A 19075-nucleotide genomic window follows, 5' to 3' on the forward strand; every position below is an offset into this window, starting at 1 on the left:
GCATTTTTGAGAGGAGATTGAAGTTGTTTTGTTTTGGGGCGCGAGTGTTTGCTTTTGCTTTGCCCCCGACCCCCCCCCCCCCGCCACGCTGGGGTTACACAATTAAGCACACTCGGGAGAAAAATATTATGAGCTTCCTTCCCCCCCACCCCATTATCATTTTGCCCTGAATTAAAATCTTCCACTTTACATGAGGAGGATATAAGTAGGGAAAGGAAAGTCAAGTATCTCAGTTGTTAGGCTGATTACAACAAAACAGACTTTGGAAGTCAGGGTTTGTAACGCGGCAGGAGAGCCGTTTAGATGCCCTGGAAGGAGAAAGCCGGTTCCAACAGCGACTCTGGGGAATGTGCTCTCGGCCCCCCCTACCGTGCTTACTTAAGCTAATGGAAGATCTTGCCTTTCAGTAGCCGCTGCACTGGGATACCAGACAAACAGCTCTCCTCGACCCCTGGCAGACAGGGCCCCTCTTCAGGACATCATTAAAAGCACATGCACTTGTTTCAGACCCATTGGCAGCCTCGGGTGGCAAGATTCGGGACTTCTACTCTGAAGCCAAGGAGAAGCCAGAGCGGTGGAAAACATCCTCGCTTTGAAAATCCAAAGCTAAATTAAAGAGCTACGTGAGATAAGGAGCCTGAAGAATATTAGTTGGCTGCGGGGTTGAGGAGAGACACAAAAAGCACAGCAGGTAAGAGCCGGGGGTTGTTGCCAAAAAGGAACTGTCCCAGGTGGCGAGCGAAAAGGATCTCAGCGTTGGAGGCCTATCCGTTTGAGATTTCCTAGCGCGCTCAAGCTTGCTTGTCTTTTTCCATCAGTTTCCAGAGGACGGACATTGTCAGAGCCTTCCCTATCGGTGCCACTAATCCTGTTATCAGCTTGGTTATAAATGTTAATTCCCCTGGCCCTTCGGTGATGGTGCCGCATCAGATTGGGAGCTGTTAGGAAGCCCCTCACCAGAATCTCGCCCCTCCCTGCGAGAAACCGATGAGAGGCAGGGCCAAGGCAACGCGATGGCGGCCTATCCAGAGAGGTGCGTGGACGCCACCGTGCTGGACTTCGTCGCAGACCTGTCCCTGGCCTCCCCGGGGCACCCACTCCTCTGCGACTTCGCACCTGGGGTTCCCTTTGGGGACCGAGACCTTGTGCTCCGAGAGGGAAGACGCAGGAGGCTGGCACGCTTTGAGGAGGAGGATCCCGAAGAGGAAGGCGAAGTAGACGAGGGGGAGGAGGAGGAGGAGGAAGAGGAGCATGGGAGAGGCGCGTCCCCGCTGGGCCGTCCCAAGAGGAAAAGGGTGATCACCTATGCCCAGCGCCAGGCAGCCAACATTCGCGAGAGGAAGCGGATGTTCAACCTCAACGAGGCCTTCGACCAGCTGCGAAGGAAGGTGCCCACTTTTGCTTACGAGAAGAGGCTGTCCCGGATCGAGACCCTACGCCTGGCCATCGTCTACATTTCCTTCATGACCGAGCTCTTGGAGAGCTTCGAAAAGAAGGAAACCGGCTGAGTCCGGGTGGGATGGAGGTGTCTGTCCCCTCCTCTCGTGGGCGTGCGCGGGCTTGGGGGTGCATCAGGACCCAGCAGGGTGCGGCCGAGAGACCTGGAGGGACTCTTTAAGACAGAAAGTCTGGCCTTCTGGAGCTTGGTCCGGACTTGAGAAATCCCCACAGCTAGGGAGAAGAGTGGCAGCCGGAGAGTTAACATACACGCGATTGCTTTCTAAGGAGCCTGGGGCGCCTTAGGAGGTAGAATTCGCTGGGCCTGTTGAGGCGACAGCCCAGAAGCGGTTTCTGCCGGCCTGGTGGGTGGGGAGCTAATCCTCTCCCCAAACTGTAGACTTCGGGGCCTTCTACGGAGTCCAAACTCTTCTCTTTACCTTAAAAAAAAAAAAAAAAAATAGAAGTAATAAAATAGACATTCCTACTTTTTTTTTTTTTTTTTTTTTTTTGCCTCAACAGTCTGTGCTGTCCAATTCTGTGCAGGCGCTCCGCTCAGCTCCCCTTCCGAGCGCTTAGGTAGGTCCTGGAACAGACACAGGGGCGCAGGGTGGAGGGTCTCCTGGGAGGCCGAGGGACTCCGGACCTCTTGTTCAATCCTCTTAGGCTTGTCGAGAGACGGAAGGAAGGAAGGAAGTGAAGAAGGAACGGAAGTCCAGGGGATAAGCGACCTCTTAGAAGGGACATCATTCTCCCCTCTCTTCGCCTTAAGGCGCAAAACCAGAAACCTTGTTAGTGTTCCTCCCGGAGACTGATGCTCGAACTCAGAGGAGGACGGAGAGAGCTCCAGTCCTACAGGCGGGGACGCTCCTGGGCTTGCCAGGATCTTGGGCTACAAGCTTTGGCCGCGGAGCTGGACTTTCCCCTGCGCTTCCGGGAAAAGGACCTGGTCTTCCCAGGCTCGGCGCAGCTTCAGCGCGCACTTTTACATTTTTATCTGTAGGTAGAGAAGACAGCTTCCTTTCTAGTCACAACTAGGAACAAGAAAATCAAAACTCAGAGGAGGAGATGCATGCTTCCACTTTGCAAATATGTGTGTGATGGAGAGGAGGTTGAAGCAGGACCAAGTTGAGGACCCATCTTCAGTTTGGATCCTCTGCCATTCCACGGTTCTTCCTTCTGGGCAACCTGCTAACACCTGAACTGGGGTTCTTCAGATAGGAGTAGGTAAGTGAGGAGAGGAATCCGAATGAACAAGGCCCACCCAACTGCAAATTCCGTATTTCTTTATTTTGCCACTTCACCTCACACACCTTTGTGCACCCAAACACACACACACACACACACACACACACACTCTCTCTCTCTCTCTCTCTCCCTATCATACCTTTAGAAATATTTTTATTAATAACTAATATATACTTATCCTAGAAAGTTTGGAAAACAAAAGCTAAAAAAGTAAATAAAATTTAAATCATTCCACATCACCACATAGTTAGCATTTTTATTTCCTTCTAGTCTTTTTCTTTCTGTATAGATATGAATTAAATATGCTTAACAAATTTGAGGTACTTTTGGATATTGATCTTTCCCCACACTCATCAGTATAGAAAGAGCCCTTTCCCCCTGACTTTAAATATTATTCAAACATAATTTGATTACTGTATTTTATTGTCATAACAATGTATCACAGCTTAATGCCAGTCCTTTACAGGTACATAGCTAAAATACTTCCTTTTTAAAAAATAAATGGCAATGCAAAGAGCATTCTTCTAGATGTCTTGTCTGCCTGTGATAACTTCCTGATGTTAGAGAATAAGAAATAAAATTTCTTCATCAAATGAACATTTCAGTTTGTGGCTACAAATGGCCAGATTGCCTTCCAGGTAGGTTCTGCCAGTCCACACTCTTTCCCACCAGCACTGCCAGGATTTACTAGTCTCTCAAGTGTCTGCATTTAAAACTCTTCTAGTTCTCCTATCTATAGGAACCGAATTAGTTCCGAAATTTTGTCATTTCAGAACTAATTCTAATTGTTTTCCAGAGACAATTTCTTATTTTGACTATGTCTTTTCACTAGGATTTTTTCCACCTCTACCATAGGAACGTCAGGATAAATAGGTAAAAGAAAAAAATGTAACCAGGTAAGACCAAAAAAAAAAAAAACAGCAAAATTAGGGAGTATATTTTTATTCTCTTGTCACTTTACAAAATAAACTGAAACTTAGACAATGACCTCTGTATCAGTTTTATAAAATAAAATTACTCATTTCCACCTCTTTTTCAAGACAACTTTTTGGCTACTGAGGCCAGTACATCTGTATTTTTAAAGATAAATTTAAAGTTACTCATTTCAATATGTTGACAAAAATAATTATTTCTGAACTTTTCATTAAACAGAATTCTGTTCCCTATCTTCTTATGGAGTGCTAGTGTCTCCATCAATACCTCATGTTTATTCAGTTATTTTTTAACCACTTTTTAAAAAAATGTGTCAACATTTTACATATAGTGTGAATGAGTTCAAAACTAAAAGAACTTGCAGAAGCTTCCTTATTTCTCCCCCTTACAGTCCCCCTGAGAATTAAACATCATGTAAAAAAAATCTACAAGTGTTAAGTTTTTTAAAAATGGCTCAAATCCAGGAATCATCATTTTTTTTAAACCAGAAATTAAAGAAAGAAATGTGTGTAGACAAAGGACCTCTAAACCACTGGGTCCTAAAGAGTAAATACAAGCATCCATCATGCTTAATCCTCTCCCTCATGCTACAGACCATTTTGTTACGTTCTTAGTAAGCACATAATATCTTACAGTGAATAGTTCTTCAGCACATAAATAAAATCTAAAGAGCCTCCAAATAAAAAGTGATTTCCCCATTATTACCAGAAGAATTATGTCCACAATTTTTCAGTCTGTTAAATCTCATGAATGTTTTGTTCTCTGTAAATTTTTTGTATGTTTAGAAGCTGCTCTAAAATGCAAAGTCACTTAAGGCATTTTCTTAATCATTGTACTGATAGAATACTTTGAAGCCAAACAAGGATTGTAAACACAGAGAAATGGGTTGACTTATTTCTTACACCAAGTTATCCACAGAGATAAGTCATCTGCATTTTGAACATGAATCCACTACACCTCCAAATCTCAACACTCAACTTTTCTAAGCAATGCGACCGTTTTAGTTCTTTTCATGTTAGATCCATAAATTCAGCATACTTTTAATTTTTTTAATTCTTTTTTTTTTTTTACCTTAGTTGACACACATATTACATTAGTTTCAGGTGTACAACAGAATGACTCAACAACTCTATACATTATGCTATGTTCACCACAGGTGCAGCTATCATCTGTCAGTGTACTTTGTATTTTTTTTTAAATGTTGATTTATTTATTTTGAGAGAGAGAGAGTACAGGGAGGGGCAGAGAGAGAGGGAGAGAGAGAATCTCAAGCAGGCTCTGTGTCATCAGTGCAGGGCCTGACTCAGGGCTCCATCACAAGAACCATGAGATCATGACCTGAGCCAAAATCAAGAGCTGGATGCTTAACCAACTGAGCCACCCAGGTGCCCCTGTCGGTGTATGTTTTAACACAACTGTTTTTAGTATAACATAACCTATGTTAACATTGTTTTATTCTTTATCTTTTAAACCAACACCAATAAAATATCAGTAGATACTGGTTTTTTAATACTTTCCACCAGTTTTAAAAAATCCTAATGTCAATTACTTCTGGAAATTCTTAATAATGTTTTTGAAATCTAAAAGTTATTTGGACATTTGGTATCTAAATACCATTTTAGACGTTGCATAGAGGTGATTTATTTATATACAATTTACTGACTGAAACCTGCCTTTTGGTCTCAAACTAAATTCCCCATAATTTTCAGGTTACTAGTAGTATTTAGACATTTATACCAAAGAAAAAAAGATCTAAATGAAATCATATTTGGAAGACATAATCAGACTTTCCAAGGAAAGTAAAAATCAGAAGCCTTTGCCATCAACAGGCAGCCATTCAGGATGATCATCTTTTACAGCTGCCCAACGTGAAAGCCGATTTTGGCAAAAGTAGCAGTGAAAACTGAATCAAATATTATGTTAGTATTTATGCATAATTTCTGCATGAACATACAATTAAGATCCTAGGATTTTTATTGCTATTTATTATTGCATTTGTCAGCATTTCCATTATAAAAAACAATGTGGTGGAAGGTTTATAACAAAACTATAAAAATTCTGAGATGAAATTTGATAAGCACCATTTAGCATAACTGTTATTCTTAACTACAAATCTTCAAAGAAAATTTCAAAGGTAATGAAAACACTTGAGTACATTTCATATGTAGGCTTTCAAAATGGACCTGCAATTTGAAAAACTAAGAGACTGTACTTAATAAAAAATGCAAATTATTTTATTTTGATCAAAAATAACTGGCAGATTAATGTTGAATTTTTAAGTACTAAATCTCCTTTTTATAGGGTGACATTTCATTAAATTTTCTTTAATGTAAAATAGAAAAGTGTTAAAGGTTTGGTACATATCTATATCTTGGTGCAAGTTCACTCAAAGGTTTCTGAACTTTGCCAACATTTTGGGTGAAGTTAGTCCCAGTTTCTGGTCAGCGCCCTCTCTTCCTGTGAATGCTGAACTAAAAAAGGTTACAAAACAAAAGTCAGCAGTTCTGACCATTTTGTTTTGACTTTGGGGTTTCTTTGAATCCAAAGCTCAAAACCAAACCTGGCGGAGGAGGAGAAGGAAGGGAAAAAATCCATGCAGGCTGAAATGAATAAAATACCAGAAAGATGGAAAAAGACTTCAAGTATCTATAAACCAAAGCCTATAAAATTCCACAATCTTCCCTGTGACCCCTATTTTTTAGTTCTGTACCTGAAACATATTCCATAAAGAAATATAAATAATTGCAAAAAATAGTATGAACATATTTTAAAACACTCTTTATGGTTAATATTTGGCAGAATTCCACCTTCAATCTTGCAGAAAGCATAGAACTTTTAATATTCAGTGAAACCAAGAATTTAATAAATATGATGGAAATTATCAGAATAAAATGACTTATGGTTACTTAGCGCTTTATGGTTTTCAAAGCACCATTCACATACTTCCTCTCATTTGATCCTCCCAAATTGGATTTTAACACGATCTAGAGTCCCTCTATTAAATTGAGTCATCAGTGTACCATCTTAAAAATTCATTCACTCATTAAAATCAGCATGATACCAAGATAACCTAAACAGGACCAATGGTCACATATAAGCAACACATTGTTTTCAAAGATATTGTTTCCAAAGATCAAAAGCACCTTAACACACTTTGTGGATGATAAATTATACAAAAGGCTAGTAGAGTCTGGCTCCCTCAAAGGCCAAATTTTACCACCTTCTATTTAGAGTTCTGTGAAAGAGATTTCCACCTGCAGTCAGCAAACATAGATGACCTCAAAGCAGCTGTTATAGACAGCTTTTTATAATTTCCAGTCTTCAAAAGGGAGGAAAATATCTATAAGAATTTGGAAATAGATCAAACAGTTGGTGAACAATAAAAGGCAACAACATCACATACATGTGTTTGAATGAACAAATGAATGGATATGATTACACAATTTGTTTTTACTGCAGATAATTTTGTGACTTCTCCAAAACTTAGTAAAATCACAAGCTGTCTTTGTTACTCATCATATCTTGAACTAATTGACTACTTTTAGTCCTACAGTTTAGTGAAATGTTGGCTATATTTAATCCCATAGTTTAGTGAAATATTGGAGAAGCTAGAAACGGTTTCGAGGAGAAAAACCAAATAATTGAATTCTTAGGTCTGGACGAAGTAATAATATGTATAATAATAAGTAGTAATATATGTAACCATATATTTATTGTATTGCTTACTTATATTGAGTTGCGTTCTTTACATAGTTCGAATAATAACTTTAGGATATAGACATTATGATCACCTAGTAATGATGAAGACACGATGGAATAGAGAAGTTAAATAACTTTCCCAGGTTCAATCAAGATTTACACCCCATCAAGGATTTGAGACCAAATTCTTAGGGGCTGAGGTTATTTGTCAATGAATATATGATTATTATTCTTAAGTAGAAATGATATGGTAAAAATAAAAAAACTATTTTTATCTTTACTGAGGATCAGAAACGTGGACATGGGTTTACCATGTACCAGAGGGATACAGTCTCCGCAACGAAACTGGAAAGGTGAACTACTGGTGTAAGTTTTTGAAGAGGCCTTGAAATAATCTTCCATGGATATTCTAAAGCCACAACTTTCCTCTAGTGGCTTCAGTGCATTCCTGCCAGAAAAGAAGAGACAAAACTCTTTTGATGAGCATAATGATTATAAACACAAGCTTTGGAATTTGACAGAAGTGGGTTTGAATTTCAAGTACATCACATCATGTTCTAGAAGCTAGTAAAACTTACTTAAATTTGTTGACCCTCAGTTTATTCATCTTTAAACTAGGAATAATAATATTCAGCAAACAGGGCTCTTATGAGGATTGACTGAATTATGTATGCAGAGTAAATGCTTTACAAGCACTCACTAAATGGTAACTACTATTAAAATACTCATCATCATCATCATCATCACCATTATCATCGTAACCATCCCAGTTCTATGGCAACAAAGAACCGTTCTATGAACAAAGCATCACCTTTACCACCAATGGTAATACATGAGCGTATAATATAGAAAAAAGCAGAACTCATTATATAATACTTTTAAATGAATTGAAAAAAAAATCAGATTTTTTTAAATTATCCAATATTTCCTTATTCCTGGAATACTTGAGTGCCAGCATTTAGTCCTGGTCCATGTATCTTTCTAAGTAAAACAATACACACCCAACAAATGAACAGAGAGTTCAAAACCCTCTCCTTTAATGTGCTACTGCAATAACATGTATATTAAAAAGAAAGCATAAGTAAGTCACTTTAAATCTGAGAAAAAGTGATCACAATTCATTCAGAGAAGTTTTATTTTACCAGCAGCCTAGATATTACAGTTTAGTATATATTTTCCACAACAGTGTGCATTTATTCAAATCAGATAATTTCTGATCGAATAGTTCTATATCTTAATTGCAAGAGTGGTTGCACTAACCCACATTTGTGACAGAATGACATAAAACTGTCTTTTTACACTAATGTTAATTTCCTGGCTTTGCTATTGTACTATAGTTATGTAAGATGTAACCTATGGAGAAAACTGAGTGAAGGGTACATGGAACCTCTCTGTACCACCTTTGTAAGATCCTATGAATCTATAATTATTTCAAAACAAAAAATGAAAAAATCAGATAATTACTATGGCATTTCTTTGAACCTATAGAGCACCTTAGAAATGTAAATTATCATTAATTTTAGGGAGACATTCACATATACTTGACTCATGTCCTGTTCTATAATTTTTCTTCACGGGTCTCATGAAAGTGAAAACAAGTTTTGTGCATGGCATTATGTGTATCCTGGAATGAAAATCAGGACTCTACCTGTAGAGGTCATAGCCAAGAATTGAGTATCTGATTCTGGATTCCTTGACCAAATACATTCCCAAGTATGGATTTGAGTGGTGGAGGAGCCACTTACAAAATTAGATAACTCACTTAAAATGTCTGGGCTTCAATACCTACCCTGGTCTGTAAAGTACAAGTAATAAATACAGAACTCTTTAAAGTATCAGAGGGGTTAAATCAAGTACTTAGTACAGTGCCTCACACAAAGTAAATATTTAGGGAATGCTGTTATTATTATTGTTTATGCTATTTCAATGTTCAATGTGTATACAGAGAAAAATGACAATTCAGCCTTTTAGAAGGACTCAAGAGAACACACACAGAAACAATAATAAATTGCCTTGCTTCTCCTAAACAGAATCAGTCTTTTAAATAGCATGGCATTTGTGGCAAATTTAATCTGCCATCAGAATAGTGTGTTTTTGTTTAATTTTAAGGCATAGAAATTTATTTTTTAAAAATTTTTTTAACGTTTATTTATTTTTGAGACAGAGAGAGACAGAGCATGAACGGGGGAGGGTCAGAGAGAGGGAGACACAGAATCCGAAACAGGCTTCAGGCTCTGAGCTGTCAGCACAGAGCCCGACGTGGGGCTCGAACTCACAGACCGCGAGATCATGACCTGAGCCGAAGTTGGCCGCCCAACCGACTGAGCCACCCAGGCGCCCCAAGGCATAGAAATTTAAAGGCAAAGTTTCTGGTTCATGACATGTAATCACAATCTTTGATCTGCCAGGAAAGCCACTGTAAACCCTACATTTCTAAATAACCTCTAAAATTTGCATATAAAGCTTTTTATATGAAAAGTTGATACTTCTATTGGTATATCCTCTGGGATTTATTTTTGAGCAAATTCAACTTGAAAGCTGTGGTGTTGTGTAGGACTGCTTCAATTACCAAGCATTTATGCATACCTGATCGGATCTAGACAAACAGGAAGTATGAAAATCTGGAACTCAGCATAATCAATGGAATGGAGTACATGGTCATGCCTTGTTTTAGGTTCCCCGAGGGACATAGGAGTCCCTGTGCACCTAAGAAGGTTAAATGACCACCACCTGCTTTCCACTGAGGACAGTCAGGGAGGAAAAGAGAAAAGGCCCCTCTTGGGAGCAGCAGCAGAGAGGGAAGCTGGATCTAGAAGTGCACTCTGGGACATCATCCTGTGCTATTTCTGCCATTTACACTTTTTGAAAATTTGGTGCCTGGCTTTATCCTCTTTACTCGCATAATTTTTTTCACTCTGATGCTAGTAGATTTATATAAAATCTTTGAAAACTTTTGAATATTCTGGCCTAAACTTACCGGCAATTTATTTTTTTTCAACTTTTTTTTTTTTTTTTTTTTAATTTTTATTTTTGGACAGAGAGAGACAGAGCATGAACGGGGGAGGGGCAGAGAGAGAGGGAGACACAGAATCGGAAACAGGCTCCAGGCTCCGAGCCATCAGCCCAGAGCCTGACTCGGGGCTCGAACTCACGGACCGCGAGATCGTGACCTGGCTGAAGTCGGACGCTTAACCGACTGCGCCACCCAGGCGCCCCTAAACTTACCGGCAATTTAAATAGGAGGTTTTTGAAAAGATAAAGTTGACCTGAACTTACACATAATTTCTCAACATTTAAAAATGGGTAACTCTAGGAGCAGCTGGGTGGCTCAGTCGGCTGAGTGTCTGACTCTTGATTTTAGCTCAGGTCATGATCCCAGGGTCATGGGATCAAGGTCCACATTAGGCTCCACGCTGAGCGGGGAGCCTACTTAAGAATGTCTGCCTCTCTCCCTCTGCCCCTCTCCCCTGATTGAGCTCTCTCTCTCTCTCTCTCTCTCTCTAAAATAAAATAATAAAAAATTTAAAGCAAGATGGGTAACTCTAAAAAAATAAAATAAAATAATAAAAATGGGTAACCTTTTTTATATCTATTTTAATAATTTTTCTTCCTTGCATAGAAAGACAAAAGGATAATTATATCTTGTTCCTTTCAAAAGCTTTGATTCAGCTTCAAATGGTTTATTTGAGGGTTGATGGTAAAGGGCCTCCTGCAACTTACTAAAATTCTTCTGACTTGGGAAACCTACCCAGTTTCAAATATTCTCACCATGGGTTCATATTGTTTACTAAAAAATGTGGTAACTGTAGTTAACAAGCATTTGACAAGTAGTGGTTTTGTTAATTGTAGATCTTATTGAACATACCATACCATTTCTTTCATCACTATTCATTTGTTTAATCTCATTGAAGTTTATTAAAATTAGAGCAGATGAGCTCAGTTAAAATATACATATTGGACGCCACTTTTTTTCAAGATGACACAACCACAAATTAAATTTCATACCCTTATTCGTATATTGTATTTCATCAAATTCAATCAACTGCTTCTAAAGTTAACATGAAAAAGGCTGAAAAATACCCAGAACTCAAGTGTATTACACAACAAAACACAACAAAAATTTTCCCAAATTACATCCAAATATCTCAGTCCAAACCTCATGGTCTTTAACCACGACATCCTCAGAGCTTCTCTATGGTTATAACCCCTCTCCGTTGTATGAGCCACATGCATGCAAACATGCACACATGTGAAAGTATTTTTATTAGAATGCCTTCACATGTATTTTAGAATGGATGGTACATATGTAAATTTTTTTCACTACTAGCTCAAATCTTAAAAATGGTTTCATTTGTCTTCCTTCTCCATACTTCGGTAGTTTTACTGTTTTTTACTAATAGCCATCTCTTTCCTTAATATTTCATATGGTCATAATATTAATGATTGTTGAACTTTTCTAAACTTTGTCAGAATTCAAGTGGGCATCTTTGTCTTTACATATATTGAAAACAAGCCCCAAAATTACTCCAATTATCAACTGAACATTAGCTCCACATTAGTATATCAGACCTGCGTATAATTACTAAGACCAGCAGCCAGTAAATTGTAGAAAAGAAAGTGTCTGGAATTGCCATTCAGGAAACCTACAGAACACTCACTGATTAGATGAGGGTCATTTACTCAATGAGAAAAACAGAATTTTCCCTGGGAGCAGAGCTACTTCCTCTTGGAGAGATTCAAGACTATCTGAAGTTCAGGTAATTTACCATATCAAGAAAGGCGTTATAAAGGATTCAAGAATGCTCTCTGAACTTTGGCTCTAGTTGGGAAGATCTAAGCCAGATTTTATAACATTAGGGACATTCTGTGGATTCTTACAGCTTGCTCATGGAAATTTCACTGGTGCCTAAGGAAATAATCAATACTATGTACAAAGAGTAGATTACAAAAGATGTATCTGGGTATTGTTTACAACATCAAAATCGAGAAAATAACCTAGATACCTTTAATATAAGTCCTTGTTTTAAACTGTTATGGGTGATGTACAAAAGAGACTGTGCTATGGAAGATGAATCCAATAAATGATACGTGAAAAAGTATTCATATGGAAATGTGTGTAAATATATGTGTGCATGCATGCATATCTTTATATATATATAAATGTTCATTTTATATATGCTATAGGAAAACTGGTCATTTTTGTACTTGCTTGTATTTTTTCCAGTTTTCTAGCAATCTTTTGTAGTCTAACGTTATTTTAAAACAAGTGGGACTACATCAAACAAAAAAGCTTTGCACAGCAAAAGAAACCATCATAAAATTAAAAGACAACCTATGGAATTAGAGAAAATATTTGCAAACCATCTATCTGACAAGCCGTTAATATCCAAAATATACAAATACACAATATACACAACTCAATAGCAAAAACACAAATAATCCAATTAAAAATGGGCAAAGGACATGAATGCACATTTTTCCAGAGAAAATCTGCAAATGACCAACAGGTACATAAAAAGGTGCTCAACATCATGAATCATCATTAAATTGTAAACCAAAACCACAATGAGATAACACCTCACACCCCATCAGAATGGCAATTATCAAAAAGATAAGAGATAATGATCATTGGTAAGGATGTGGAGAAAGGGAAACCCTTGTGCACTGTTGGTGAGAATCTAAATTAGTACAGCAACTGTGGATAACAGCTTGGAGGGCCCTCAAAAAATTAAAATAAAACTATGATATGACCCAGCAATCCCACTTCTGGGTATCTATCTGAAGGAAATGAAACCACTATCTGGAAGAGGTATCTGCACCCTTCGTGTTCACTGCAGCGTTATTCACAATAACCAAGACATGGAAACAACCTAGTGTCCACTGACAAACGAGTGGATAAAGAAACTGTGGGATATTCATACAATGAAATACTATTCAGTCACAAAAAAGAAGGAAATTCTGTCTTGCAACAAAGTGATGGATTTTGAGGACATGATGCTAAGTGAAATAAGTCATAGAAAGACAAATACTGTATGTTCTTACTTATATGTGGAATCCAAAAATGCCAAAATCATAGAAATAGAGTAGAATGGTGGCTGCCAGGAGTTGCAGAGCAGAGGAAATGGGGAGATGTTGGTCAAAGGGTACAAACTTCCAGTTATAAGTTCTGAGGGTCTAATATACAGCATGACAACTATAGTTAACAATACTGTATTACAGGATTGAAAGTTCTTAAGAGAACTATTAAATGTCATCAAAACAAAAAAAATAAAAATAATGAAATCATTTTATGTTAAAAATAGCCACACAGTAAAATTTGTGAGTTCTGCTAGTTGTATGTCAGGACGGTGTTACTTAAGTGAGAACTATTGCCTTCTTAACACTAAAACATTTAAAACTAGATATTTAACATACTTAGACATGATATTCTGTAATATTTTTCTTTGGATACCACAGAGCATAACATTATCAGCATATGAGAGGCCCCTCTTATGCTTCCCTCCACTTACTACCCTTCTCTCCCTACAAAGATATCCAGTAACCTGATCTCTAACAGCCTTGAATCGCTTCCCAGTTATTGTTTTGTTTTATATAAATGCAATCATTGGGTTTTGGGAAAAGAGGGCTTTTCTATTATAAATCTGTATTCAATAAAACAAGTATTCTGACATTGACCCTCAACATGCAAGAGAAGTTGAAATTAATTAGAAAGATAGGGATTAAATTTACCTTTAAATACACAGAGTTAACAACTAAAAGGAAAAGTACTTCACAAATATGCACTTCAATTTTATTGACACTGAAATGGAAAATGCAAATGGAAATTTTAACAGTGTTGTGAGCCTTCTCAAAAACAGCTGAGTTCACCTGCAATTCACACACATACACACAAACGCACTCCTAATGAAAATAACTACAGTAAACTATACTTATTTCTAATGATATTCCTGGTTTTTAAACAATTAGTACCAAATTTTGCTTCCTATTTAGCCCCATGGGAATTACAATGCATATATGAGTGTGTGTGCATGTGTGTGTGAAGGTTCATATTGTATTGACATTTGATGTTTACTTCATTTTTTAAAAGGATTAATATTAGAACCAAGTGAGTGTGATCCCCAAAACTTTACATATTCATATGCATATTCATTTTCATGGACTTTTCGTATTCACGTTTGAAAACTGCCATACACTTTTTTTGTAAAGCATATATTAAAAGTACATCTCTAACAAGTAATTTCAAAATATTTCAAACTTGCACTGCTTTTAATAACTTTTATTGTTTTTAACATGTGACATTTTATCCCCATTAGCAATAACAGATGTCTAATGCATTAAAAAGGAAAATCCTGCACACATGTTGAAATAGAGGACTTTACTGAAAGGAAAGCATGTGCTTTGATTTATATTAGTCAAAATTTAGATACTGTACTTGGTGCTATTTCAGGAAATGAAAAGGTGAGGAAATAGTTATATACCAGTAAACCAGAGCAAAAGTCTCCATAGAAACCAAAACAGTTTCAGTGGGAGCCACATAAGCTAAATTAATACCTAGAATATGGTCATATTAGCCCCTAGAGAGCTAATTCGAACAAAATAAAACACCGTTCGTTGGTTCATGCATGTTACACCATATTTACAATTCTTCTTTGTTCACAGTTAATTGTCAAAACCTAATCAGTCATCAAGACTATGAAAATTTGGGTGAACGCTAAGGAGAAAAGATCACAAAAACAACAGTGTTTACTTTTCCCCAACTCCATGATCTTCACCACTAGTCAAAAGAAACACAAAGGGCAAATTGAAAAATAATGAACGATAAATCCCATTTTATTTGTTTAGCTAGTGTTTGGCCTCAGTTTTCACAGGCACTCCTGTAGACTCCTCACCTGACTTAGTGCTCCCCCACCCCACTGCAGACAGTACTGAGTGAGGAACCACAAGCCAGTAGGGGCAGCAATTAATTTATTGAACATACAAAATACTATGATGAATATTAATATATGCTTTACAAATAAAAACATTAAGTTCAAATTAAATGAAATATCCTGTCCAAGCTTAGACAGTGGTGGAGCCAGATTTTGACCCAGTTGTCTCCTTCTCTGGAGGTAATGGTGACAAACGTTGCCATTATATAGCTCTATGCCTCTGTCAATTAGCTGAAGAATAGCATATACTCCTTGCAAAGGTGACCCAGCATTCATTGTGTGTCCAGCTGGTTACAGCATAGACTGAAGAATTAAGAATTACTATCAGTTCCTAATGGTTTCAATTTATACCATCTTTCAAATAGCGTATTTGTTGCTAGTGGGATAATTTCTATTCCATGCAATTTGTATTTTATTCCTTTACACTCATTTTCTATATTATTATTGTTTTGTGTTCATAGAGTGTGATAGAAATAGCTTCTTCCATCTAAACTGGGCTGTTTTCTTAAATGCTTCAGAAATACATCCGTGGGTGTATGTGACATAAAGGTATAGCTTCCAACTGCCTGATCCTATCACAAAAGGGCTACCACCTCAAGATCACATAATCCTTGATATTTCCTTCACACGATTCATTTCATTACAAACTGATTCATAATTAACCATAAGGTATACCATCAGCTAAAGTATCCTATATATATTTATCATCTTTATGATGTTTGGAACAGCAAAAAGGGAGGTGCATTAGATATAAGCATAGATATAAGCATAATATATAAGCATGAGATACATCTATCCCGTGTTTTGGCAGGTCTGTCCCACTAGTCAAACTGGGTATCACTACACTTGTCCTACTGGACAGAGTTACTTTCAGGTTTTTTCTCTTTTTGTTCACTTCATTTTCTTGCTCCTCAGCAAAACTAAAATTAAATTGAGAGGATCTTCTTAAATGTGAGATTTTAACCTTAAAACAGAGAAAATTTGCTCATAAAGGTACTTACTTCATCATCTCCACAAAAGAAAAACATGACTTCTGGGTTGAAATTAAGGCTGGTTTGTATCTCTACAATTCTGGTGTAAAATATAATTTGCCAACTTATGATGTAATAGCCAAGAAACCCAAAACAATGTCAAGAGCATTACCAAGGTCAGAAATGCTGAGTCCTAGCTGCAATAGGACAGTGTGGACAAGTCCCAAAGAAGAATCTTTTAAAAGGAAAGGGTACTACTCAGACTAACCTGAACTATGAATTTGAGGGTGGCTGGAAACTTCATGGAGGCTGACCACAAATTTACTACCGAACGGATCAAGTGGCAAAAGTGAATACAATTCTCAGATTTATGACATTTAATTCAGAAACAGAGGTTCTGTTGAAATAAAATTCCAACCATTGGGAGAATTTCCATGTCAGAAGATACAATTTATAATACTTTCTTCATCAGTTTAAAGTTTAAGGCCATTATTATGTCTCTGATTTTGTGGATGTTCTTTAGATGATACTATTTTATAAATCTGCTTTTCCTTCAAACTCTGGCTGATTTGCTACAAGTTAGTTGTGTTGCTTTTTAGAGTTCCTATATCATTAGTAATTGGCTCTCAATGTATTACTCTGTATTACAGTTCTAGTTATTCATCCCTCATTGTCACAAAGGTAAGTGGCTATGTATGACAAAGAAAAAATTAAACAAAATCATTATAGATCTCTCTTGCTTCCCTTCTCTTCTCTTTCTCCCCACAGTTTTTTTTTTCTCCTGTCCATGCCATCATTCTGTTGGATTCACTGACTAAATTTTATATAGTAGCATAGAAAATTAAGTTTCTTTTCTAGATTCTCTCCTTCTGTGAACATGTATGCAAATGTTTTCTACAGAAATTATAGAGAAATAAAACACCAAGATATATTTTATTCAGTCTAGTGAAGTTAGTGGGCTACATAAATATCTCCCTTGGGAGAAAGAAGTTGACAAAATGATCAAGAAGGTGAACAATTTCCTGACTCCCCTTTCCTAAGTCAATGTTCATGGTCATTCTTCTGTGTAGCCCTAAACTAAACAAGCACATAAATGTCATAGTGAGGAGAGAGTGAAAAGTAGCAATAATGTAGGCTCCGTTTACATTTAAATTGGGCTGGATCGAATTGAGTTTTCTTGCTCCGTTCAGTACCCAGTTCCTGTGCTAACTTTCACTACCAATTTAACAAAAATCTATCAAATTATTTATTGGATGTTTACTTGTACTTGGCTTTGTTCTCAACATAATTTTTTTTCATTCAGTTAAGGTATCTCGTCTAAAATGAGCTCATAGTAGAATGAGAGACATACACTTAACCAGCTTGTGTAGACACTGGATGGGATATGTAGAAACAGTAGTTGTTGGGATATAACAGAAGAAAGGTAGTTAATATATTGTAAGTTCCATAGTAACCTATACCTAAATGCCCTTAGGTTGAGGCTTCTGGGAGGAGGAGTGTTGGCGGTGGAGTGAAAGGGCTATATACCCTGCATGCACACTATGACTAGGTCTAACGGAGTAATTCTAAGCTAAAAGCCAAGTTGAAGCCAAAGTTCATGATCATTTTGTTCACTACTTGGTAAATAGCCTGCTAGTTACCTAACAGTATCCATTCTCTCTTTCTTCCTTTAACAATATAGCCTGTAAAGGTTATACTTCACATGTCTATCCAGCTAATGACTACCTTTCACAGCCTCCCTTGTAGTTAGTCATGGCTATGTGACTAGAATCTAGTAATGGGATATGAGCACTAGCCACATGTAATTTCTAGATAGGGCCCCTAAAAGAGGGACATGTCTTCCCTTGGCTTTTCTCCCTTCCCAATGGCTAGAATGCAAAATGGAAATGAGTTTGGGGTGGCCATTTGGTCCATGAAATGGAAGTCCTATTTTGAGGACAAAAGAATAAGACATTAAATCTCCACCATGGTTCAGCCAGCGAGCCAAGACTGTAACACCTATCCAAATTTCTCATAAGATAAATAAACTTTGGTGTTTAATCCACTATATTTTTTGATCTCTTTATTATAGTGCCATATCCTACTTAATGTGTCTCTTCCTCCCAGGTACCTAGGACAGTGTCTGACATATAACAGGGTCTCATTAATATTGTGGACCGTTAAGGGGCAGAATGATCTCACACTACATAGGTTTTTAAGCCTAAGGCCAGAGTACAAATACGCAAGGACTACATTGCAATTCTTCTGAACAAGCTGATATAAGAGAGGGAGAACTACACACTATGCCTTTTCCTTACCCCAGTATGTAACACACCTCAGCTCCTCATACCCTAACATCACCTCACAAGGTACCATTGTGATGTCTCAGAAGGGAAAAAACAGTCTAGCTCTACAAAATGAAAGAAAGCATGAAATGTGAAAGAGGAAAATCAGCTTCTATGCTGTATAATACACAGCTGAAAGCTAGTGTCATTCTATGACAGTATAAACAATATAAATTTGAATGCAATAAAATTTTTCAAAAAACAATTAAAATGTATCTAAATTCAAATTTTTATATTATAAGAAATTTAGCAGACTTTTATCTGTCTTTTGTTGTGACTTTCTCTTTGACAATGCACATTTGGGCTAAAAGTACCAAACTATAGAAGATGGTAACTGTTAATTGTTATACCCTTGCCTCCAAATAGGGGCAACAGAGCATTCAAATTCAGCATGTCTTCCATTTCAGATACTGCTGGACTCAAGGGTTTTCCCAACCTAGACTACTGCATTTTACTATCAAATTTCAGGGAGCATAATCTCAAAATCACCTCTCAATAACTTTCAATATCTCTGCTAAGAAAGACAACATTTACT

General features: G+C 37.3%; 1 protein-coding gene across 1 annotated transcript; it reads left to right on the top strand.

The window, feature by feature from the left end:
• The first annotated feature begins 331 nt into the window (after window positions 1-331).
• Window positions 332-1846, top strand: FERD3L (Fer3 like bHLH transcription factor). The gene has a single exon (XM_058723487.1). The coding sequence runs from the start codon at window positions 1014-1016 to the stop codon at window positions 1506-1508; it is 495 nt and encodes a 164-aa protein (XP_058579470.1). The 5' UTR covers window positions 332-1013; the 3' UTR covers window positions 1509-1846.
• Window positions 1847-19075: the final 17229 nt, after the last annotated feature.

The sequence above is a fragment of the Neofelis nebulosa genome, chromosome 4 (assembly GCF_028018385.1).
Source record: "Neofelis nebulosa isolate mNeoNeb1 chromosome 4, mNeoNeb1.pri, whole genome shotgun sequence".
Lineage (NCBI taxonomy): Eukaryota > Metazoa > Chordata > Mammalia > Carnivora > Felidae > Neofelis > Neofelis nebulosa.

Excerpts from the sequence above, each read along its gene's own strand:
- FERD3L (XM_058723487.1), top strand. The coding sequence starts at position 1,014 with ATGGCGGCCTATCCAGAGAGGTGCGTGGACGCCACCGTGCTGGACTTC.